General features: G+C 45.7%; 2 protein-coding genes across 4 annotated transcripts; one reads left to right on the forward strand and one right to left on the reverse strand.

Annotated features, from left to right (window-relative positions):
* Positions 1-1,538: 1,538 nt before the first annotated feature.
* On the forward strand, positions 1,539-16,165 carry LOC115309868. 3 transcript variants are annotated; one of them, XM_040216755.3, is made up of 7 exons: positions 1,539-2,177; positions 5,332-5,419; positions 6,138-6,296; positions 8,988-9,200; positions 12,681-12,852; positions 13,911-13,996; positions 15,640-16,165. In XM_040216755.3, exons 4-7 carry the CDS (start codon positions 9,105-9,107, stop codon positions 15,928-15,930), a joined length of 645 nt encoding a protein of 214 aa, XP_040072689.1. In that variant the 5' UTR covers positions 1,539-2,177; positions 5,332-5,419; positions 6,138-6,296; positions 8,988-9,104; the 3' UTR covers positions 15,931-16,165. The 3 variants fall into 3 exon arrangements, with proteins under 3 accessions (XP_040072689.1, XP_040072690.1, XP_042144090.1); XM_040216756.3 differs by lacking the exon at positions 6,138-6,296; XM_042288156.1 differs by lacking the exons at positions 1,539-2,177; positions 5,332-5,419; positions 6,138-6,296; positions 8,988-9,200 and adding an exon at positions 11,408-11,568.
* Positions 16,166-16,174: 9 nt separating this feature from the next.
* Positions 16,175-16,850, reverse strand: LOC115309862. Its single transcript, XM_040216757.2, has 2 exons — positions 16,733-16,850; positions 16,175-16,458 (listed from the first exon to the last, which is right to left on the reverse strand). Exons 1-2 carry the CDS (start codon positions 16,848-16,850, stop codon positions 16,256-16,258), a joined length of 321 nt encoding a protein of 106 aa, XP_040072691.1. The 3' UTR covers positions 16,175-16,255.
* Positions 16,851-25,850: the final 9,000 nt, after the last annotated feature.

The raw sequence follows: 25,850 nt of genomic DNA on the forward strand, positions 1-25,850 counted from the left end.
AGTAGACTCTGCAAGCCCAACAAACGACGCGCACCACGACACAGGCAGCATCGGCCGCACTGATACTCTTTTACCGATAAGGGCTAGCGAGGCTTCACGAGACTTTCCGATCACCCTCCGCCCTCACCTAACGTAGGACTGGGCAGTTCATCGATCAACTTTCAGATTATTCAAGTAATGCTTTAATTGCACTTTTTTTTTCTGCCGGTTAATTGGAGTCTTGTGCTCGAGAAAGTCAAGAAGGAGTAAAAAACGCCTGCTTTAATATTTTTGGCGTCTTTATTTCTTTTGTGACACTGGCTTGCACGGTAAACCACTTCAGAGTGCTTGTCATTCCACCGAGGGTGATTATACTGTTTAAATAATAACTTAAAAAATACTTCATTTTAGAAGGCCTTCCCGTGTTCATATTTATGTAGGACTCACAACGTGAAGTTAAGAATGGGAATGCAATATGCCACTTATGACATAGTAAAACCAGTAAAAAATGTGTAGTTTTAACGTCTTTCACGCAATATGACCGGCGAAAAATCAACATACGGATTTATTGATTGATTAGTCCATTAAAGGACACCGATCAGTCGGGTTAAGTTTCTAATCAAACCACAGACCCACTCAACATTCAATACTTTATGAAAGCCACGGTTTGTGCGAGAAAACAAAAATACGTGGGACCAGCGATTGTATACAAACCAACACACTAAGATTATGGAAGCTTCCGACTTATTAATAATCGCTTTGCTGAATTTATACGCATGGTAAACGATACAACACAACCTTTAGTAAGAAGAAACGGCAAGAAAAAGAAAACATTTAATAAGGAATGTCAAGCTCAGCCTGAAACGGGTTCGCCTCGTCGAGATCCATGCTTCTAAACGTGCGCCCGTAGCAGACGACGCACGGCGGTATCCCCGCTTTCGCGCGTTTCGAATCTCGGCCGCACGGTGGCGACACGGTTCGATCTCGAGGCGAATAGCCATTTCCGTTTGAAGTGCACTCCGGAGTCCGTAGGCTTTATCCTTTCTGAAGTGGTAGTGTAGTGTAGTGGAAAGGTGTCTGCCTTACACGCAGCGGGCCCGGGTTCGAACCGCAGTGTGGGTTTACTTCTTTTTTTTTCTTCTCGATTTTTTTTTTTTGTCGGTATTTACATTTCTCTTTTACAATTATCTCTGAAAGACATGAAGGCATGTTGTCGACGAAACTTCGCTGAACTAAATGGCCGGAGGTGCAATAGGGCATAGCGGGTTTGGGTTGCTGGCTGGGCGGCGTGTACGGAGGGCTAAGTGGGTTAATAGGGAGTTTTCATAGACCGTTTTCGCCGTCCCGCAATGCCCTACGCAGCTTGCTATGATGTCGGAACTCTACAGTCAAGGGCATGGGCGCACAGGCGCAGTAGCGGCTTCTTCGTTGCAGAGGGCTTAGCGGTGAACGAAACATGGTCTACGAAAACTCCCTCTTAGTTTTGTAATTAGCAGCCGCATACTGTCGCCGCGAAGCGGCGTGAATGCAGGGGAGGGGGGGTGGGTGTTAACGAGCCCCCCAATGATACACGCGCCGTCGGAAAAGGGTGACCCAAATGGCACGAGCTCTAGCTCCGCGTTCCAGACGGAACTCTAGTAGCAGCTATCGTTCCGTCTGGAACGCTAGCCACACCGTACGTCCAAATCGCCGCCTTCCCTAGGTTCACAGGGGCGAGAGAGGAGGGTGGGGGAGAAGGTTAGGCATATCCATTTCAGTGCTCTGTCTGGACGTAACGCTAGCCACAGCGTTGGACGTAACGCTAGACACCTCTTTTTTTTACTTTTTTTTTGTAGGGCATTTGACAATATTTACAGTAAGCTCTCCACGTCGTGCGTATGGCCATTTCCGGTCAACGTGCACGAGCTCGTGCCTATAGCCTTTACTCTTCATTGAATAGGACTGATTTGAGCCAGCACATATGAGAACTGAAAAGAAGCTAAGTGCCTCTGGAGCTGATTTACTAACTATATAAAAATATTTTTGGGTTAGATATATGTGAAGCTAGTCCATGCGCATACATTTTACAGATGCTGGATTTGGTATTTGAAGAATACACTGACCTTGCTGCGGACGACGAAATACATGACATGGCTAAAATCACTCTCCTGCCCATTGTAACTGTCCCAGAGGGTGGGCCAGGCTCATCTTCCACTCAGGTATTTGGTTTTGCAACAAGTTCAAGGTATATCAAGCATTAATGAAAAAAAAAAAAAAGAAACGGTTTATTACTAGGAATATAATCACAACTGTGATAGGCTGTGTCTATACGAGCGTTTTTTTAATTTTTTATTCTTTAAAAATTTTTTAATGGTGATAGCTATGTTAATGCCGCCTTCACTGTATGTTTGTGGAGCTTGGTGCCTGATTATGATTGGTAGAAAAGCGTCCTGTCACTTCTGTACGTCCGTCACTATCCAGCAAGTGTGACGCCGGCGCCTCCAGCAGACACGCTGTCTGTCGAGATAGTGGCGAAGGGCATGAAACACGGGCGTCACTTTTTTTTTTGCATCATAATCAGGTGCACCTTTCAGCGTGTGGTTTTGAGTTAACCCTTTAGACGCCGAGGACGAGTCTGACTCGTCCACGGAGTTCGTCCCGCAAATGCCAAGGATGAGTGTGGCTCATCCGCTCGTTTCAGCCCGTGTCTGTAGTGCCAGCGACGAGGCACGCTCGTCCAGTCTATTTTTGTGTTGAGAATAGTTCTCCCGCTAGCCAGCAGGAGAAAAAGCGAACCAGAATTTCGCTAATTTTTGCATCATTTTGAGAATTTATCATGCTCCTCCGGCAACATGGGTTTTTAAAAATGGCGTCTCTTTCGAGTGGTGACATGCATCGCTCGTCTAGTCGGAAGCGCGTTTCTTTAGTTGATGATGAGTTTTCTACAGGGTGAAACAAGGAGACGGCACGCTCTTTAAATCGACCGGAAAATTCGGTTTCTTAACCTATCGCGCTACGGCTTTGTGCAGCGTTGCCCACAGATGGTGCATTTTTTTTGTAAAATTTGCAAAGAGCGAACTTACCCGAGGAAAAAGTAAAGAAAGAAAAAGGCTTAGCTCCTATGGAAACACAGCGAAGCCACCGGTCTTCAAACAACACGGCGCCGGTTAGCACGGGACACAAGAGGTGGCGCAAGCGGTCGCGACGCCAACTGCCTCCAACGAACGAGCAGACGACGCCGAGACTCGAGAGCCGGCGTATTTAGCAGACAAGGAACTGCAGTTCTTCGTTGTTACTGCGCCTGTTTTTTGTTTCTGCGACTGTCGCCGCCTGCGGAACGCGCGTCGCTTTTGAGTCGAAAAGATTGTCTGCTAATGACGCTGGCTCTCGACGCCGTATGCTCGTTCGTTGACGGCGTTCGTTGCGCCATCTCTTGTGTCCCGTGCTAACCGGCGCCGTGTTGTTTGAAGACCGGTGGCTTCGCTGCGTTTCCATAGGAGCTAAGCCTTTTTCTTTCTTTACTTTTTCCTCAGGTAAGTTCGCTCTTTGCAAATTTTACAAAAAAAATGCACCATCTGTGGGCAACGTTGCACAAAGTCGTAGCGCGATAGGTTAAGAAACCGAATTTTCCGGTCGATTTAAAGAGCCTGCCGTCTCCTTGTTTCACCCTGTAGTTTGGATGATGATGACTTTGCGCTAGACGATAGTGACGGAAGCGGGGAGTCCGCGGAAGAGTTTGAAAGCTCAAGTGACTCGGACCTTAGCGGCGATGAGGTCCATGCTTCGGCGCGAGACTGGAAAAGTGTGGACACGACAAATCCTCCATGAGCCCCTCCCCGCTTTCCCTTTATTGCCACGCCGGGCGTCACGACACCCGTCGACACGTCGCTCGTCGAACACGACACCCTCAATGCTGTTGGGTACTTGTAACTCTTGCTAAGCCAGACGTAATGACTCTGGTCGTCAATGAGGCAAAGAGGTACCTATGCCGATCAACACTTGGCGACCGCGCTGATCTCAAGGGGATCCCAAATGAAGGCGTGGTAACCGGTGACGGAAGCAGAAATGAGTCTTCTTCACCCTGCTGCTTCTACAGGAAATAGTAGACAAGCCAGTTGTCGAGTGGTATTGGTCAAAGCGCACAGTGATTGAAATCCTAGTGTTTGGGGAGGTGATGAGTAAGAGCAGATTTATTTTGCTCACGAAGTTTTTCCACTTTGCGAATAATGGAGATGATGCTGGTAAAGTGGGGCAAGCTCGTCAAAAACTTCTCAAGATCTGGCCGGTGTTGTTGCTCATGAAGGACCGCTTCAAAGCAAGCGGTCTCGGTTCCCATTTTTAATTTTTTTGCCTCACATGGCCTAAGATTGGATCAATTTTGGTTTTCAGTTGTTAAGCTTTTATACCCATGTCTTACATGCTTGAAATAAGGAAGAATTCTTCTATCAAAGTGTGCTATAAAAAAAATTTGAATTTTGGGTACATTTTTTCGAAAACTGGCTGGCGCTTAAAGGGTTAAAGGGCCCATGAAACGATTTTTTGGTTGGAATAAATCATTTTAGATTGGGATTTTACTAATAGCACATCGTTCAGTGGACCAAAAGAAAAAAGGTAGAAAGTCAAAAGCCCGACTTTCAGTGCGAAAATTTGAAAACAGAGCGGACTATTTCGTACCTCCTCCCCTTCGCAACCTCTCTGCCTTTTCACTGTGATACATCCGCGGTCCCAAAAGCGCGTTATCGGGTCCAAACTGACGTCACACGCAACCGGACCTCACTTATTCCCTTCACCCCTAAGCTGACATTGTGGTGGAAGCTACGCGCTTGCCGGACCAATCAGCCGCCTCCCTTTCATCACCTGACTTCATTCTCTGCAGCCACATTTGCCACGCTCACGTGGCAAGTGTGGCTGGCCCAACGAGCACGTAGCTTCAACAGCACTGTCAGCTTCGGAATGAGCGGGGTGGGGAAAGCGACTTTTGTCTGAATTTTGAGCGACGGGCTAATCTTCTAGGGGGAGAATGGATGTGTCCGGGATTACACAAACGAGAGTGGGAGCAAGAGGGGACTCCCCCTTTTCGTCTTCTTTAACTGTTTGGTGGAATGCGCGATTTATGAGTTCAGGAGGAAAGCGAAACAGGAAAAAGTTGGAAAAGCGTTTCATGACCCCTTTAAGCAAAAAAAGGAAAAATTAACAGATGAATATCTCAAAGCCTGTTGCTTTTTCGGGAACCGTGTCAATTGGGTTGGCTTTTATTAATGGCCACCTTTAAAACTACAATAGACCCTTTCCGGAATTCAGTCTGGCCACTTTGATCACTATCATCATCATCTGAAAACGCCATATGTGCTAATGGGCACGACTTTTCTGCAGGTTCCCATCTCAGCACTTTTACTCCAAGGTCACTCAGCTACTAACTGACAAGTACCCTCAGCTCCAAGATGTTATAGGAACTGGATCAGTAAGCACATTTCTTTTGCACGTTTATAATAATAGCTGCGATCAATTCTTAGCATTGGTGCTTCTATACATCTTTCCAAAAAACGCTCCTAGGCTGCCGCCATGTTGCTGATGCTGATGCAGCTGGCCCTCTATCAGCTAGAAATTTTCTGCCACCCTCTTGGACTGTGAACACCCGCTCAGTGCGGTTCTCTACCTGTTTTGGCGGTTTTGCATTCAACGTTTTCTCGCCCCTCTTGAAAGTTCCCACTTAATTTTTTTTATGAGTGCTGCATACCCTTTCTGTGTTATCTTCCATTGTGATATATAAGACTGGTAAGTGCCTGCCATTCAAGCTTTTCTGCTCGACATTCATGGGAAACGAAGGAAGTGATGGACGTCGAACTGCCCTCAACGCGATTTTGCAAACATTCTTCTCCCCCCTCCCAGAGATAATCCGCATAGAATCCTCGGTCATCTCCAAAAATAGTTGTCTGGGTTGGGGTGGGAAACGGGTCAGTCGCGTTTGTTCCTTTACCTTGGTGCTTTAGTGAAAAAGAAAGCTCTCCCCAGCTCAAAGGTGAAAAGAGTATAGCTGGACGCCATAATTTCATTCCTTGGCGCAGGAACGATTCCCTTGGTAGGCTCCCAATAACTGATATCGCAGCAAAAATGCTATGGCTGGACCTAAATTTAAATTTAGATAGTTGTTCAAGCTGTGGTATTTCTTTATTTTACAGGACTCGTGGAGAGTAGCACTGCGGTACAAGTTCAAAAATGAAAGACGTCGCCTTTCAGACGACGTCCGGGTTGCTGAAAACCGTGCAAAATTTGGATCAAAAAGACCAAATGATGGAGGTGCAGCCACACAGCTGAAGCGGCAAAAAAAGATTAAGCTGGTGAGGGGCAATGTTTAAACTTTCCGGGATAAACTTGGAAGATCAAAAATTGCTGATGTGGTTCGGATGCGGATATCGTGTCTGCATAGTGGATGATCAAATTGTTATCTACGCATGGTTTTCTTTCTACTCATCAGTGTCTGCCTTAGAAATCAACGAAACGCTTCCATCAATCAGATAACGCGAATCGGGAAAACTACAGTGGTTTATCCCGTCTCCGCGAGTAGGTGGAAGCATGAAATGCTTTCGAGTGGAAAGGATTCGGAAAGATGATGATGGCAGGGAGCTCGATTCATTCCGATTCGATGGTTGGCACTCACTGGAAGCTCACCTGAGATTGGAGCTCACCTGGAAGCTCTCAAGATCCCAGGCGAGCTTCCATTAAGTGTCAATCAGTGATTTGGAACCAGTGGAGCCTCCTGCAATCGTCCTTCTTCTTGGGTCCTTGTCTCACAATGTCCATAAGATCTGAGAACATGCAGCACTCTAATGAGCAGAAAGAGTACTACCCTTGTCGCACTATGGTTTTCGAGATCACTGGCACGTAAAGCTCCTTGCACATCGCCAAAGAGCTTTGCACATGAGCAATCTTCAAGACTTCGTTAACACTACAATTTCTTCCTGTTGTGCGACGGCCATGTTCAGTAGCATACTTGAAAACCTTAATCTTCAAACCGCATGTTAGCTAATGTATGAAACCATCGTGGAAACCCCACGATCGTGCTGTTGGGGCAACCATAAGCTATAGACATTTGCAGAAAAAGCTCTCTGGCCGCCGCCATTTTGCGAACCAAGCGGCCCCTACCAGCCATAAATTTCTGCCACCTGCCTGAGCTGTGGAAACCCGGTCAGCATGACTCCCCAGCTGCATTGTGCATTCAGAGTTCGCCAACTTTTCTTGGAAATTTTTACTTTATTTGCCTGTTTAGGATGCTTACCCTTTGTGTGCTATCATGCACTGTGAGAACCAGGGAATACCAGGGCTCATAGCCTGCTCGGCCTTCGCAGGAAACAAACGAAGAGAGTGAACGTCAAGCAACTCGCGAGTCGTGACGGAGGCAGTTCGACATTCTTGAAGGATTATTTCCGTTGAGATAATCTCCAGAAAGCCTTCCCGACTTGTGTTCCGAGTCTTCGCGAAAAATAGCTGATAGGGTCGGGTCCGGAGTGTTTGCTTTGAAGCTGTGCAAAAAAGCAGCTCTCTTCTACATGTGCCCAAAACACGCCGGATTCCGTCTGATCGTCGTGAAGTTACTATCGTCGACACTGTTTATTGGATATGCTGTGTTATTTGAGACCTTTCTCAAATCCTGTTCGGATAACGCGGCATTGTGGGGTACGTACAATATATGTTGTTCGATTGATGAGACTCGTTGAATTTCATTTTGTGGGCGAGTAAATCTATGCAGTTTGAATATCCTGTGCGGTCAAATATTTTTGACGGTTAAGATCTTTGTAGATTGACAAGGCGGAGTGTATGGTGCCGTAAAAAGACCAACATAAAATAAAACAAACATCCCAGTTGCATTCGTTCTGTCGCTCACGGACTCACCAAAACAGCTTTCGTTGCTTTGTTTTTGTTCTCAAAAATAGTACAGAGCATTCTTAGAAACCCCGAGAAATTCTATTTGCCATAGAATACAAAAGAAAAATAGAACACGGCAATTTAGCCTCCACCAGCGTCCGAAAGTGTGCCCACGCAGGCTGCCACAGCCCACTGACGAGAAACTCCACAGCTCAGCGCAGTCTGGCAACACTGACTTATCCTCTCAAAACCAGGGATGCCTGCTGCAAATCGCTTCGTTCGAGACTGCCGCTTGAAAGGTCTATAGGCAACTTTCAAAAATCCTGCCATGCAACATTGCATGCGTTGCACGCTCGGAACAGTTGGCTGCGAAGCTGAGTGACATGGTTTCAGTCGAACAGGCGTTGTCTCTGCTTGCGCGACGAAACATGTGCAATCGCAAGTATGCTGAAGTTTCTCTCGCGTAAAACATCAACCAAGGCACCTGCAATTTTTTTGCTTAAAACCTGGCATGCTCGAAACCAATAAAATAGTGGCCAGTGTTTTTTTAATTGCTTGGCGACATTTATGGTATTTTACACTTGTGGGATGTCTCAGTTGTGAAAATGAAGTAGCGAGTTCCATTATGACACAATAATCATGGCAAATATCTGAAGCCGGAACTAAATGGCCCGCTAGTACCCGGAATTCATTTCTTGGCATCTCCTCACCAGGGGCCGCCCCGATTCGGAAAAAAGCTTATTGCAAAATGGCGGAAGGTTCATTTCTTCCCACGACCCCGGCTTGGCTTGGCCACCTGGAGATGGAGGTCGTTCCTTCCCATGATCGTCTAGCTGTTTATCGCTCAAAGTGGCGCATAAAAAAATTTGAACGTTCCCACCTCGTGATACAAAGTTGGGGGTGCATTTATTGAGCAAGGTGCAAGGAAATATGTTATATATTTTTATCTGGACTGTTTCCTTTTTTATATTGTGTGTTTTCTACTGTTTGTGCTCCCGTAGGGTAATGCCTTGGGCAATGTTAGGTCAAATGATTGAATTCAATTTTACCTTATCAGAAATTTTGGCATGCTAAGAGCATCAAGCACTAAAAAGGTAGTCAGTTGTTGTCCTTCTGTTAATGAATATTCATGTCTAAATTGCGCCCTTTCGATCATGCCTCTCAAGAACATCACTGCTTCGGCTTTGGCTGGAGAGGACGAAGCCAGCCTGATCGCCCATGAGGAATGGCTTATACGAGAAGGACGAAAGGCAGCTCCTGATGAAAAAGGAATCCATGAAAGGATGACTCTCACTGCGAGGAAGAGGCTCTCTGACATGGCACAAATGGGCATTGATGCTGTTAGGACAAGGTACCCATACCTGATGGACTCTCAGCGAGTGAGTCATTGCTGCTACTCTTCCGCTTTATTGAATACGAAGGTGTTGTTGACTTTTTTTTTGTACTCTTGTTTGAATACAGAAACTCTTATTGAAGGGACACTGACAGGGTGTTTATGCTCGCCGATGTTTTTAGTTGTACATGGCTTATGAGAACCCAACTGCCCAGAACAGAATTTGAGGCTCAAAATTCAGTTTCTTTCCGCCCGAGGACCGCCACGAGAACTGGCCGGTTCGAGTTGCGCTCTCTCTCTTTGTGATCACGGGCTGTTTTCTAAGGTTTAGACACAACCACCAAATTTAATCAAAGTCGTGGGTCATTGAAGGCACACAGCCAATATTAAAAATAGCAAAAAGATGAAACCCTTTTTTTGTGACTTCTAAAAAGCTGTTAATAAGATTATTGAGGAAAAACAAAGTTGCACAGAGAACCGGACGCATTTTGTGCATTTCCTCGTTCAATAGCCCTTTTGCGAAATCCCCCAAGCGCCCTGGCCCGCGCGCGAGGAATTGTGGGAGAGACTGTCCCTGGCCTGGCCACTCTGCCTTGAGATCGCATTGCCTCGTCGCTCGTCTCCTCATAATCTTGTTTTTTGATTTCATTACCTATTTTTATATGTTCAAGTGTATATTTATTGGTTCTAAGTGTTTCTATTTTCTTCTGTGCGCAGTATTTTTTGCATATATATAGTTTTTGTCTTTATTATGCCTTTTTCGACGGGAGTGCTGACGAACAACAGGCCGCTTCGCGTATCGTTCTCCGGGTGAGTGTTATCGTTGCTACTGGTTCCTGTCGTGCTGTTAGCTGTTCATTTTGGTTCACTTGACCCGCGTGCAGTCGTGAGGAGCCGTTTATGAACACCCACGCAGATGTCATAGGGGTAGGCAGACTCTAAATCAAGAATTGCGACGCGAGAGCAGAGTGCGCTGTGATTTAGCCGCCCGCGCCTGCTCCGTTGACTCGCAGTGCAGCGTATGCCTTCGGGTGCCGCTTGCTTGACCAAGATACAGCAAGCTGCTTTGTCGCTGCGAACCATTTGTCCGAATGTTTGCAAAGCTGAGGCATATGCAACGCTGTGGCGTTTGACAACTGCGCGCTGCGGTGCGATCCCTTTGCAAATGCCGACGGCTCAATGTCGCGGCTTGAATGTGCCTATGGCATGCCTTCATAATCTTTCTTTTAAGCGGTTGTCATTTGCCAACGCCCTTTTTCAAGTGCAGAGATAAGTTGCCGCGAATCATTTGTCCGAATGCCTGCAAAGCCGTAGCACCGTTTGTCATATCCAACGCTGCGGTGCCTGACAAACTGCGCTCAGCGGCGCGAGCCCTTCGCAAGCGCCGGGCGGCCCAACATCGCGGCTTGTGTGCGCTTATAGTATGCCTTCTTAAACTACTTGCTAAGCGGTTGTCAGTTAAAAGCACCCCTTTTCAAGTGCAGAGGTGTGCTGTCTCCCAGGCAGTCATCTTGAAACTCGTAGTTCCTTCGATAATTTTATTTCTCTAGTCAAGATGTCAGCTCAAGGTATTTTATTTCTTTAGGTCACCTTCAGCAGTAACATGCCCTCATAGTACAGTTTGCTGTGTGCCAGGCTGTACAAACAGTACTGCCGGCGGACGGCATGTTTCCTGGCACTGCTTCCCAAAAGACAGCGTCCTGCGAAGCGTTTGGGTGAAGACAACTGCGTGGAGTTGTGAGGCGCTGCAAAGTTGGACATGCCGAACAGTGTTACGGTTTCGCAGGCATTCAGACAAATGATTCGTGACAGCAAAGCGGCGGGCTGTATCTTACTCAAGTAAGCGGTATTGAAGGCACATGCTACAGTGCCAGTCAACTAAGCGACGCGAGAGCCGAGTGCGATTGAGCCACCTGCACTCGCTTTGTTGACTCGCACCGCACTCGGCTCTCGCGTCGTGATTGTTGATTCAGAGCTCTGCCTACCCCTATGACATGGGTGCGGGTGTTCATAAACGGCTCCTCTCGACTACACCTGGGTCAAATGAACCAAAAATGAACAGCTAACAGCACGATAGGAATCAGTAGCAATGGTAGTACTCACCCGCGGAACGACACGCGAAGCGGCGTGTGCAGAAGAGAATAGAAACATTTATAAGCAATAAAAAATACAGTGGTGCAGATAAAAATAGGTAATGGAAATGAAAAACCGGATTAAGAGGAGACAGGCGACAAGGCAATGCGATTTCAAGGCAGAGCAGCCAAGCGAGGGAGCCTGTTGAGTGTTAGCAACATCCTAGCTAATGCAGCGACCAACGACTTAGTTGGAAGCTATGGTTCACAGGCCAGGTTTGGAGATCCTATCAACTCTATGCCATACTGCATGAAAAGGACTCGAGGGTCCGAAAGAAAAGAGTAAGAGATTGCATGTGAAGAAGAAGGTTTGATATTTCATCAGCGTGATGTCTGTAGTACCAATTATTTCTCTGCACTCTTGCAAGACTTGCTTGGCAAGTCAATAGACATATTAAGAACTTCAGAAGCAAAGGGAAGTTAAAAAAAATGTTACTAAAAAAAGAAACTTGCGTATTGTGTGTTCGTATGTTTGTTCCTAAAGCCCTTCCCACACCTTCAAGTTGTGGTAAATGGGGGATTCGGCCAACTCGCTGAAAGCCGACTCATCGACAGTCAATTCGTAGTATAGGCCAATTTGTTGTAGGACAATTCATCAAAAGGCAACTTGTCGAAAGGCAACCTGGGACTGTCATTTAACCCATTCGAGGCCGATTCCTCGAATGGGTTAAATGACGGTCCCAGGTAAAAGTTCATGGTTCCTTGTTATCTTTTGATCTAAATTTTTATTTGTGTTTGGACTAGGGACAGCGGTCTTTTTAGGTTTTAGGACAGTACCTTGAGACAAGTTTAGAAATGTAAATTTCGGGATTGTCCTTTTGCTAGTTTTCTTTATTACTTTTTGTAATGAGCCGCTGCGGACTGTTGCCGCGAAGCAGCGTGGACGGGTAGGCCAAGCAAACTCACACGTGCCACAGTGATGCACACGCGACGTAGTAACTGTCCCCCACTGCACCGTGAAAGTGGAGAAAGCTGCAAGTTGTTATCTTCGACAAGAAAGAGCGCACTGGATGTTTATTACGATACGGCGATATTACGCATTACTATAGGGCAGGATTTGCTTTAACATTTCAGGACAAAATTATATATTATGGCTTTGAAACAGCGGCGACCAGTTGGCGTCTTCGACTAATTTTTCTTCGACGATTTGCCTTATGACGATTCGGCCTATTCGACAAATGGGCTGCTGACGAGTTTACCGTCGATGAGTTGGCTTTCGGTGAGTTGGCCTAGACTCGGTAAATGGTAGTGCCAGTAAAATCTGAATTTAGGCGTTGTTTCTTGTTTCCCTTATTTAAATTAATGAACAAGTGCCAATTTCTTTGTAAATTTTATTAAAGAAATGCCGTGGCATATTTCCTGAACTTTCAATTTTTATATTTTCTTTTGTGAAGTTCGCTAAAGATTTCGAGAGGCTCACGAAGATGAACCTGGCCGACAAAGTCGCAAAAGGGATTGACAAGATCGTTCTGTTGGCCACAAAGAAGGCGATCGACTGCCAGGAGCATGTCCTACTTACACTGCAAGCAGCACCGCACATGGATCTGGGGAGGCTCAGGACACGGCGTGAGTACAGTAAGAAAACCGCTGCGCAAGGGAGGCTTTTCGACCAAGCGATAAAATACCACCATTCAATGCATGCATGGGAAAAGATAGTAAAAAAACAAACAAAAAACTTTCAGTCTTTCTCTTTTGTTGAGGAAGGAAGACTAGCGGAGCTGCACTATGGTGGGAATGAAGTAATGGCCGATCGCTAGTCGGCAAGCCAGAGTGGAAAGGTTGCGGCCATCTATGATGGTTGCTGCCGTCTCCTATATATGGCGGTAGCTGTCCAGAGTTCTGTGTCATCGGGTTATTTGAGGACTGACACGACCCTGGGGAAACTAGCCGCTAACAGCTCCACTGTAAAAAAAATAACCGAGTTTATGTGTGCAACCACGTTGGCGCATTGCTCGGCTGAGAAGTAAGCGAAACTATAGCTTTCAAAATGCGGCCTTTAGGGTGGGCTGCTTTGTGCTGGCCTCCCCTGTATTGAAAGATGGAACGTGACTGGCACTCTCGCTATCAGCGCGCTCGGAAACAATAGTGCTACGTGCTGCAATTTTGCCGCTCTGGTCGTTGGTCGCTCGTGCTAATCTTTTTCTGCTGCAGCTGTACATGCGCAGCGCCTTGGCAGAGGAGAACCCTCTGCCAAGGTGCAGGCAGCGTGGTGGAGGGCCGTAGAGGACAGACATTTGGGCTGCACACCAGTGTATGGGGAATAACTTTGGGAGTTTGTATCATACTCCCAAGGTTATTTCCCCGTGGTGATTTGAATTGTTTCATACCATTTGGTGACATGTCCAATGGCTTATCTATAATATTATGTTGCACCCATTTAGGTCGTTCTGGTGTGTTGCCTTCTTTTCTTTTAGTGGGGACAGGCTTGGCCAAGTGAACATCTTAGTATTTGTCTGAAGTTCCCTCATTGTCTGCCCTTGGCTATGTTCGCTGATACCGATAAGAACCTGGAAGATAAGCAGAACAATGCATACATTTTTTTTCTGAAACCGTCCAGGACACGTGCAACGAAGAGTACAAAAATGTATTTGATATCTTGCACAAATGTTGTTGGTGTTTTTCAGACATCCTGACTGTTGCAACTCTGCGCATTTTGGCACTGAACGTCAAGGAGTCAACATCACTGCCCCTAATGTTCGTGCAAGAAGATGTAAGTTATTTCACTATATTTTTGCGAAAGTTGATGTTAGCAAGAACAAAGTTCCAGCCTACCTTCAATGTAGCAGGGTTAAATAAATGCTAACTAAAGAGGTTTTTTTGTTGTTTTTTGTGGGTAGAGTGTTCGTTTTTTTTTTTTTTTTCACGGTATGTTTTTTCATAGTGCCCGCAGGGGCTAGAATTGGAGCCTTCTGAATACATATTAGTGACCATGTTGATGTCAAAGGAAACAAACATGTGAAATGCACATGAATACAAGTCCTGAAAAACCAATGAAGGCTGGAAGGCGACAGGCATGCTGATCTTTCTAGGGTTTTCAATACAGAGACAGTGTAGCGTGTTAACTGGCTTCCAACAGTTCAATAGCAGCTTGTTCACCTGGCCCCTTTTGTTAATGGGGTGTCCCAAACATTAGGCCCACCAGGCCCCAAATACTTCTGTAACGCTCAAGAGATAATGGCCACCTAAATTACAGAGATATAAAGTAAAAATTTGAGGCGAACCAAGTTTCGGGTACAATGGCTGAAACGCCAAAAACCTAATAGTCTGGCTTCCAAAACACAGCCATGCTCAACGTGCCTCATGCTGGATTTTCACTGCTCCGGTTGGTGTTCGGACGGGAGAGATATGGCCAGCGACTGCACATAAAATGTAAATGTAGCTCGTGAAAATTAATTTATACAACTACATACGAGACATTGTTATGTTTGCTGTTTTCTGGAACCTTCATCTTTGGGTTTTTTTAGTGTAGAGGAGGAAGCAAAAAAATTAACATTGGCCAACGAACAAATAATAGCATGTACCGTTATGGTCAGTCGGTAGCCCTGTACGGTTCATAAATGCGGGGTGGCGAGGTAAGCAGGGTGCGTCCGTGGCAGACATAGATTGTAGCACCTGAGCTGCCTGCCTTCTGTCGGTGTTTGCCCCCTTTTTTCTCCTTGAAACTTGTCTGCCCTTGGCTATGTTCGCTGATACCGATAAGAACCCATTATTGCACCCAATGAGCGCTGACGACCGATGACACTGCCTGACAAAGCGCGTCTGCGCAAACATCCCTGCTTTTTGTCTTCTCTTCCTTCTGCACGTATTGTTTCTCATCTGTGCATTTGTTGGTGTCCTCTTATCCAAACAATAACCTCAAATGTACACAGGAAGGCTGCTGTCCGCATAAAGAAACCAGGCCACTGTAAAAGTGAGATGTGATAGCAAAGCAAAAAATCACTCTCATGGTGAAAACGAACCAGTGATGCGTCAGATTTTTGGCGTGACTTTTATTTTTTTTATCTCCAGACCTGTACTCATTTCCAACAATAAATAAGTCTAGCAGCGTATCATAATGCATCGGAAAAGTATCTCACTATTGAAATGCAAATAGGTTTCACAAATGCATCTTCATACTGAAATAGAGATACTAAAATATATCTCTAAGCTTATATCGCAATATTTTCATGTCGTGATGTTTCCCCAATTGTAATTCCTCATTCATTTTACATTGTTGCAGATGCCGGTTACTTATTTAAACATAAGCAATGCTCATGGCCTGAACTGGAGTGAATAATAGCAGTTGACAAGAGCAAACATGTTTTGGCCTTCTACATTAAAATATGTTGTGCCTTTTCCTTTTACCTAACGCAGGATGAAAACATCCCACCGACACCGTGTGTCCTGTACAGCGGGCAAGACTTAGAGGATGCAGACTTCTTTCACCTGGTTGTTGATCGTGAGAGGTTGTTCTCCGTTCCAAATGCCGAGGAGGGGCTGTGTATGTTGTTGGCAGCCTATTGGTTGTTCAGTATACAATATGAACGGAAGGCCTTCAACATGCTCGTCACTCTGGAGAGGCTTTTTCTCGGCATGAGCCACACAACTCCAAGGGCAGTGGTAATTAAATTTTTAAACAAAGTTTGCAGGCACGTGCATGGTTGAAGCAATGATTTGTGCTTCAACCACACGCGCATTAACTGCTTCGTTACGGTTCAGTTTGAGCTTTTTCTTTTTTTTTTTTTTTTTTTACGGTGTTAGTTTGCAGGCTCTGTAAAAATGGATGTCCACCCACGGGACAGTGGGGCTTTACAGTTCAAGTAAGGAAAATGAACACATATTTTATTCAACATTTTATAAGTTAATTTTTACAAAATAGGTTTTGGGAAGAATAGCAAAACTGGAGTGATACCGGCAGAGAAATGAGGCTCATTTATTGGTACGAAAATCAAAGAAGCAGTGCCAGTCAGTTTCAGTGCAGAGGTAGATTTCACAGGACGTGCAATGGTGCTGAGTTTTCTTTGAGGAGCCAGGGTTCCTGCACTGTGTAGCATTCTTGACGTCTTCTTTCTTTGGCACGTGAAGTGCCTGCGCCGTCTGGACTGGCGAGTTCGGCAGTGGCTTGACTCTCTTGCGCGGAACCTGTGGCACCGCACAAACTTTCTAAAATGGCATCAGCCTGACTTGTTAGTCCTGAAAATCGAGCACAATCAATCAAACCAATTGTTTTCACTTCGCGAGTGTTTCAGATTGGTGCGAGCAAAACATGATCATCGCGAAATTCGTGTCATAAGTTTTGGGTCCCAGCGTCCACCCACGTAGACAGTTTGACAAGGGACTACTATAACCCTTGCTAATACTGTTGAAAATATTAAGCATTAGTGACCATCTGTGAACTTTCAAGAACTCTAGAAATATAAATTAACACAGCCTCCGTTTGTGTAAATCACATAAACTGATTACATACCTTGGCGTCGCCCGTAGAACATGCGAGTGCTGCAGGTCGCCATTTTTAACAGCAAGCAACAAGTTTTCAGTGCTGTTTGCTCAACACTCCTCCAGATGGCAGCACAGACTACGTCCATGACGGTGGACAGGCGTCCTTTTCTGTGTGCAACGAAGTTTTTTTTTTTTTTCTTCTTCTTACAATTCAAAACCCAATGTTTACACTGGTGGACGCAGGGTCTCAGGAGGTTATACAGGGTGTTTCACGAAAGGTGGACAAATTCAATACTGCAAAAACTGCTCGAAGGCTTGTGTCGTTTTGGCCCTGGGCTCGAGGCCTATTTAGGAAAACTTTTGAAGTCCGGGATAATTAGATTGTTAATTATTTTTGAGTAACTGACTTTTTAGTATTGTGTTTTAGGTTATGGTTTCAATTAGAAAATTGCTCAGCATCATTGAAAAACACTAGATCAACATATTACACAACAATAGAAGGCACGTGCAGCATCTTACGACTTTCTGAAAAACCTCACAAATGGGATAGGTTTTTAAGTTTCGGTTTGCTATTGGAGCGCATCTCGACCTCGACGGCACCATGCCCCGTGGAGAAATGGTGCAACCAGCCTCTGCTGCGTTGCGCAAGGACATCGCAGCAGAGGTTGCTTGCGCCATTTCTCCATGGGGCGCGGTGCAATCGGGGCCGAGATGTGCTCCAATTGCAAAACGAAACTTAAAAACCCGTCGAATTTGTACTGTTTTTCAGAAAGCCGTAAAATGCTGTGCACGCCTTCTGTTGTTGTGCAATATGTTGATCTAGTGTTTTTCAATGATGCTGAGCAATTTTCTAATTAAAACCATAACCTAAAACACAATATTAAAAAGTTAGTTACTCAAAAATAATTAACAATCTAATTATCCCGGACTTTAATCATTTTCCTAACTAGGCTCCTCGTCCAAGACCAGAATGACACAAGCCTTTTTTTTGTTGCGACCCATAGTTTTCGCAATATCGAATTTGTCCACTTTTCGTGAAACACCCTCTATGTGGATATTGCACTTTTCGCGACAGTATTATCAGGTTAATTTTTATTTTGCTTACAGAACAAATGATAGAATGTTTTATGGAGGCATGTTTTCTTTTTCTGTCTTTAAATGTATAACTTATGCCGACCTCCTGTAGGTGAGGTATAATTTATCTGTACGAGGGTTCCTCATTCCTAGTCACTTTCCAAAACTTTATAATTTTCTTTGTACTTGAGATTTCTGTGATATTTTTCATTACATGTTGGCAGATAGCATTGTTTATGTCAAGGAATGGCATACATTGTATTTTTTTTTTCGTTTGTCTTTTAGGGCACAATAAATGTTCAATTTTACACATTCTAATTGATGTCATAATGAGCTTCACTTACTGAAATACTGCTGTGGTTCAGTCAAGGGCTAGACCACCATGCTTCCAATTAGTAAATAGATATGCTTAAGGAGATGAGTGAAGCGTGTTTCCTGCAATCCTCTGAGACAAAACTTGGCACTTGATCTCCAAACAGGAAAGCTCCACATGCTTCATTTGTAAAAGCCCATTATGTTTATAACTATGGTTTAGCCGTGCAGTACGATGCTTGGGGCCACTGCTTGCTCACTTGAAGTTCGAGAAAGGGCGGCACCGGAAGCACTACCAGTTGCCCTCAGGCTTATGATGTGGCTTGCAAGTAGCTCTTTTGTATTACTTCATGAAGTGAGTTGCGTTCAATGTGACTCGTTCTTTCTTTATCATGTGCCTTGTATGTGATTTGGCAATACCCCCCCAGGTGAAAAAAAGTAAATGTGTTTAGTAAACATGATAAGCTGAGAATCATGATAAGAATATCCAATACTTTATATGATTTTCGTACAATTTAGAATTTCTGATATGTGTATTGGACACATGCCTATAAAATTTTTACTAGGGCCTATGCTTCATTTCAGCTTTCGTCCGAGTGCGGCAGACGCTACCGGCCAATCCAGCATCGGCAGAGTGTCATGTGAGCTTGAACTCCACATAACCAAAACGTTGCATGATACTCTCCCGGCACTGGATTGGCTGGGGTGGCCCAGCAGCCACTGGGCCACCCCAGGGGGCGCCCATTTTACGGCAAGCACCCTCTACCAGGGGTGTTTGGCAAGCACCCATTATAAAGGGTGTTTGCCTGAACACCCTAAGGGTGTTAGCCCTGGGACAAACTGGTGTACACCCTTAAGGGTGTAAAAACTTTTAGTGTGTACGATATAGCTGTCATAGATCCAAAGGTACCGCTGAACTAGCTGAAGTACTCATAGGCTTTTTCCGGTACGTCGAACGCAGCGGCACTCTTTGCAGCTTGAGCTGCTTTCCTCGCGTCGAAGACGGGCGGGAAGTTCATCGCCGGAACTTTTCTTGCAAGCAAGCACGGAGCGCCTGAGGCATTGCACGCCGGTGGCAAGTAAGGCGGAGGAGGGAAGCGCGCCTGGCCGCGCAGCGCTGATTGGCCGCGGAGAAAATACGGAACTACGTCACGACCCGGGAAGGAGAAAGTTGAAAATGTTTACCTCTTCACTCCGGGTGCCGGAAGCCGTTATTACGTCACCGCCAGTACGGAGGGAGCACCGACGTCACTACGGGTTCCGGCGCCCGGGTTTGTATTCAAGGGCCTTTTGAACCTAGCTTAAGGAGAGAAAGAAAGCGTGCGCTTCCAGTCCGGATGTGCTTCAGCCTGGAGATCATCGACTTCGCCTGTTTATACATGAAAAAAAAACAGGAAAGGTTAACCGCATTTCTTGTTCCTACAGGTATTTGAACCTTATTGTTTAAAAGGCTTGATTTATCACTTTGCTTTCACGATATACGTAGAGCGAGGGTATTTTATGCGACCCTCAAGCACAAAAGGTTGGTGCCCCCGAAAAAAACGTGTGTGAGAATAATATGTTTTCCTGCTTGAACAATTACTATTGTTCCCTAGCAGATGGGTGATAGGCTATTTTCACTAACAAAAAGAAGAAAATGCGATCGTACATTGGAAATCTATATCAGCGAGTAGCTATAAAAGCGTAACGCGATCCTAAGATATATACCGTGAGTGCGTGTATATGCACGTGTAAACCTCGAGTAACAATGATTGCTCTCTTTTTGGGAATTCTGTTCTTATGTCACAGCCATGCTCTTTTGTCTAACGATAGCGAAGGAAATTATCCTGATGCCAACGAGGTAAGAAAATACCATTCATGTTTTCCGTTTCTAGGGACGTGATGAATAAGGTGTTTTTTTTTAGTAAATTAAACCCCTAAATGAAGGTGCATATATGCATATATGGACGTTCGTATTGTCAGGATGATGCTGTCGGCAGGAGCGAGGATAGGATAGCACAATATTAGAGAAGACACAATGAAATTATGAAGGCCGGGCAATCAAGGGGGACCTTCCTCAAGATGGTTCCGCGCCACTGCCCAATCGTCGTCTTATCTTTCGTAACAGTATGTTCAATCTGAAGGGGAACTCTCACCTCGAAACAGATCGCCGCTAAATTTATTACAGCAGTCTCACACCGACGATAAGTTTTAGCACATACTGTTCATGGGCAAGATTTTAGGCAAAAATGTCGCGCCCGAATTTCACAAAAATACGCTACACACAGGTCGAGTCAATATAAAGCCTGCACATCCCTTAGCAGGCATTGCGTGACATTCCAAAAGAAAACTTTTAGTCGTGAATAATCATACGAACTTAAAGGGATACTGAACCGAAATTTTGAGCTTGCTAAACAAGGCCGGGCGGATCGGCGGGAAGCTGCGAAACCAAAAAATATCACTCATATGGTGATCTATCTATTGGATCGCCATATTTTTTGGAAAAGAAGTGCGGCGATTGAACCCGGCCGACGAGGCCGACGAGACAAGGCAAGTCACGATTCCCATTCTCTCTCCTTCTCGCTACGTCCCGTCAAGCTGGTGAACCGAAGCGAGGGGGAGAGAAGCGAGGCCACTTTTCCTCATTCTCGAATTCTCCCGGAGGACAGTTACGTTAAAAAACTCGCTTGATCGCGCCCTTCTTTTCCAAAAGTACGGCCATCCGTTTGAGATATCGATGTACGAGTGATGTTTTCGAGTTCGTAGCGTCTCGTTCAACACTTCTGCAGCCTTACTTTGCGAAATCCATATTTTGGTTCAGTATCCCTTTAGTATCAGCCACATTACAAAGAAAAAGAGGTCTCCCAATCTGCTCAGTGGGAATCTAACACGCGACCATGCAAAGCGCCGCCCAAACGTCTTTGTTCGGCGCCACGGGAAGTTCTTTCCTTTCTTAATGGTGGGGAAGTGAATTACTGTTACTCAGTTTTCTGTGCCTTCAGACGCGCGATGAAAGAAACCACCGTGTTCTTTGGTGAGAATATTAAAAACCTTGCATTTAGAGGAAGGCTTCAAAACTACTGGTTCATTCATGCGCATGTTACACGGCTTGGTTTACACTTTACACTTGAAGCACAAATATACGACAATTCACATTCGATCACCTCACATCAATATCAGCATGGCGGACAAGAATTCGTGTCTTTAGGATGCTAAACAATCCTATCAGCGTTAGCATGTCTTTGGGAACGCCATCGTAAGAATCTACAAACCGGATCGTACCTGGACAACTAAAACCATTATTTTTTTATCATGCGCTAGAGAACGTCCCAATTAATATATGGCAACTCAGCAATAACTAAATACGGGTTCGCTTGGTTTGAACGGGCAGCGCAGGCCAGTTTGAATATCAGCACAGCCTAGACAGGTCGCCCAATCTCCGTCGTCCTAACGTTATTTGGTTGAGACCTTACGGAGCACCCGCGTCCCAGAAGAGAAGTTTATTGGATTCTGAAGCTTCGAAATCGACGACTGTCGGCCGTGATAAACTCCAATAGGGAGTATTCATTGGCGGCCATATCCGTGTGCGCTGCTGCTGAGCGCGCGCTCACGGCGAGCTTCCGCAGTCCTTTTGGAGCGTACATTTGACACCACCAAGGTTTCCGGCCTTAGAAGGCTATTGATGTGAGCTCGTTCTGAGCATGGGCTCTAAACATCGCCCTCAAATATGGCGTCCAGTGAATACCTCCGGTAGACAATCCACCATTGGCGCTCTAGCACTGCAGCCTGCCCTGCCCCCAGCCAGGTCCTACATCCTAAGGTTTCTCTGGAGTTCTTGAAGATGACGTGGAGATTGGCTGGACGCCTACCTGCGATTATGCCTATACAACAAATTGGATGATGAGGCTGGAGTTGTCAAATTGGCCCCTTCGTTTATTTACACGCCTGGACGAATTAGTAGCTGGTCCGAGAGCTTTGCCGGTGATCAAAAGAGCCGGCTGGTATCGATGTTCCCTCTCGGGCTGGCCGGCCTCGAGTGCCGAGTGCCCACGCGGCGCGCACTGCTAACGTGCAGCTATTGTCACGAGCAACCTTGTTATTGTCGTCGCCGCTTAGCCGCAATAAGGCTAACCTCCGCAATGCCATGTTTTCCTTTTCCCATGTGGCTGAAATACAGTTTACCAACAATGAAGATGAGATCGCTTCATGATTGCTGTTCCAAAACTCAGATAGGCAAAACAGGGACGAATTTACGGCAATAACAATCGATCGAATGTAGAGTGAGTTCAGTTCTCGACAGCATTCCTATGACGCTTATAAATACAATATAAAAATGACACAGCCGTGCAACTTTATTAGTTGATAAAAAAAATTAAAGACATTTAAAACACTGTCTAATGCCAAATTAGAGTGCAGCTCTCGAGGAGGAGGAGGGGAGGGTTCGTAGAGCAGTGTAGGCCCCTCCGCCTCCACAATCCTCTCTTGCCTCCACCTCTCAATCTTTTCCCTTCAATTTCCCTCTTGTCCTCCCCCTCCCGGTCTGCCCCTTCATGACCTCACTCATGACCCTCGTGACGTCACACGTGCAGGCCTCGTGAAGTGAAGGTCGGTACCTTTGTCGTGAACTTCACGAGTGACCGTGACGTCACGTGTGATGTCATCATGGGATGTTTCCGTAAATGCAAAGCGCGGGATCCTCGTGACATCACTCGTGACGTCAGGGTGACGTCAATATGGAAAACGTCCCTTAATGCAAGGCGCGGGTCCCGAGAACTAATCTCTATTGTAGTAGGCTGGATCGCGGATCGGGAACTCGTCGGTGTCGCCACCGCCGGCCATTGCTTGACACGAGGCAATACACGCAAGTCTATTGGAGAAACGCACAGAAGTAAGAATATTGAAGCATGTACGCTGTGCTCGGAGGCCAGTATTTTATGGTGTGCAGCGATTCTCATGTCGGATGCTTGGAGATCAAATCGGTATTTGTGAAATGTTCGGTCGCCGTTTAAAACAATCAAACTTACAGGAACACATACAGCTGAGCTAACAAGCTTTTTCTCCTAGTGGAGTAAACAAAGGAACTTGTCGGGGGGTCAGTGAGATAGTCCTTGGGGAAGTCAAGAAGTTGACGAATGACGATCAGTTATGTCTCGACAGCGGCTTTTCGAAAGTGAGCGAATCCGTATAGCAAAGCCTTCGAGGTTGTCATCTGTTAAACCCAACTCAACGAAACCGCCACCGACGCCGAGGTAACTCTAAGTAACTCTCGCCTCATTGGGCAGCACTACATTTTTCGCCCAGCGGAGTCACTCTCGACCACAAAATTTTATTTTTAAAAACTGCGAGGGCTGTCTGTTTTAATGTTCTTACGCAAGCTATTTGACAGGCTTATCGAAAAGCAGCCAAAACGTTTCAGTGCCGACAACAGCTTAGAAACGGGGGAAACGGCACTTTTTCTCGTTCTTCCCATACAGTCCCATGCATTGGCTGGTGTCAATCAATGGCCCCCCGTGGCGACACTTGGCCCCAGCTGCCGAGGCCGTGGTCCGTGATCCAGCATATTACAATAGTGATCAGTGGTCCCGAGTGAGACCCGCGCGTTGCATCATGGGACGTTTCCCATAATGAAACCGTGCAGGTGGGGCCGATGGCGACGCCGACGCCGACAGCAAGCGACGCCGCTCAAACCTGAAACATGCGCCTAAGATCTCCGCCCTAAAACTTCTATTATGATAGCGAATTCTTTCCGTTCAAGTGCTTAGATTGATGTTATTGGATATTCTATGTATATACGTATACATTTGAAGGTTATGGAGAAGCTTCCTCCAACATTTGTGGCTCGGACAATTGGACAATATGGTTTTATATGCGGTTACCAGCGTTTTTACAAGGAGACCAAGGGACGTCAGACGTACAAAAAATCTGATTTAAGATTTCAGTATGATGAAGATGAGTGAGTACCAAATGTATTAATAGCATTACAAACCGTATCATTTGTGTATCACAACAAAATCGGAGTTTTAACGTGTTTACTTTGCAGATTGGTTCAAAATTTTTATGTAAAAAATGTGACTGGGAACAAAATTTTTATGGGCAGAGAACCAGGTGAGTTCAAGATTTTTTTTTTATTTCTCGATCTGTTCAATCGGAGAATTTGTTACATTACTAGCAACGTCAGAAATAGTTTGCTGAGAAAATGGATGTTGACTTGTGAGTATACCTCGTTCGAATTATTCGCTAAGTCTGCAGGCCATTGCGTATTGCTTTATAGTTATGTCAACGCTAAATTAAAAACAAAAACCTTAATATTTTAAAAACAATTTTGCAATTTGTAATTTAAATAATTTATAGGGTGGCTAAAGTCGCCAGGCTCGATCTAAAATGGACCGTAAAAATCGACGCCTGCCCCCTTAGCTCCTCAAACTTTTCGTCAAAGGTGTATTTCATAGGTCGGTTTTTTCTTGTAGAATTACAAAGCGTAGTTCTCTTTCTGTAAAAAATAAGGCCAAGAAACTTGCCTGGGTCAACGGCGGGAGGCGACGCAGACGACCAAGTCAAGGTGCGGGGTGTGTTTGACACTCCTATTGATAGATGGCGCTACCTCCTTGTTTCCGTCAGAGTTCTGGTTTCGGTTTGCTTTCAATGAAATATCGAAAGTGCCCGCGTCGACCGTGGTTTATTGACACCAACATAATCGGTTTTGTAATCTACCTTTGGCGTGAAAATAAATGCAGACAATGATAGAAAAACTTTAAGTAACAAAAATAAAAGAAAACGCGGTTGCATAACGACAACGCTGACGGCGCTCTTGCTGCCGGCGGATTTCGTCTGCGTGTCGTCTGCTTTCTTTCGCTGGTCGGTTGCATCCTCGGACGCTGCTTCCGAGACCATTTTTTTGTTTTGTTTTGCCGCGGTTGGTGGAGAGACAGCCACCATGCGTCACTTTGGATGCTATTTACACCGCATGCACTTTTGAGACACGGGAGGCTGCCAAAGCAAGCTCCAGATAAACAGCAATTAATGGCTCTGAAAAGAGCCTGTCAGTAGGAGCCCGCGGTTTTCGCGGTTGTCAAAGCCGCTGGTCATATGTGCAAAATGGATAGATATGTGATCTTCAGTTCTCGTTGTCTTCAGTCCACATGTCCACCTCGAACTTGGAGGCACTTGTGCAGTCTTCGCTCATAATCCCTGAAGGCTGCCTCCCGCATGTTGTCCGTGATCGCATCGAAGGCAGATATAATCCGCTCTTTTAGTTCCGTCATCGAGCGTACGCGAACTGCGTAGACCTGGGCTTTCACAAAACCCTAAACAAAAAAATCACAAATTGTCAGGTCAGCGGACCGTGGGGGCCAGGGCATTGTCGGTGACCCTCGACCCATCCAGTTGCCGGGAAAGGTTCTGTCAAGCCAGTCTCTCACTGCGGTGGCGTAATGCGGTGGTGCTCCGTCTTGCTGGAAGATGCACACCTCCCTTTGCATGTGCGAAGCTTCCAGCTCCGGCAAGACGTCCTGTTCGAGCATGCGAAGGTAGGCGTCGCCGGTGACCGTGCCCTCAAAAAAGAATGGACCGACAACGCCTTCCCTCCAAAGTCAACACCATACTACGACCTTTGGTGACTGGATAGCCTCTTCAATGATCCAGTGGGGGTTCGTCTCGGACCAGCAGCGGGTGTTTTGCTTGTTCACGTGCCCATCCAGATGAAAAATAGCTTCGTCCGTGAAAAGCAGAAACGGAAGGTGGTTCCTGTTTGTGGAGATGCGCCCAAGTTCGTCCACGCAGAA

Source organism: Ixodes scapularis, unplaced genomic scaffold (genome assembly GCF_016920785.2).
Source record: "Ixodes scapularis isolate PalLabHiFi unplaced genomic scaffold, ASM1692078v2 ptg001200l_1__unscaffolded, whole genome shotgun sequence".
Classification (NCBI taxonomy): Eukaryota; Metazoa; Arthropoda; class Arachnida; order Ixodida; family Ixodidae; genus Ixodes; species Ixodes scapularis.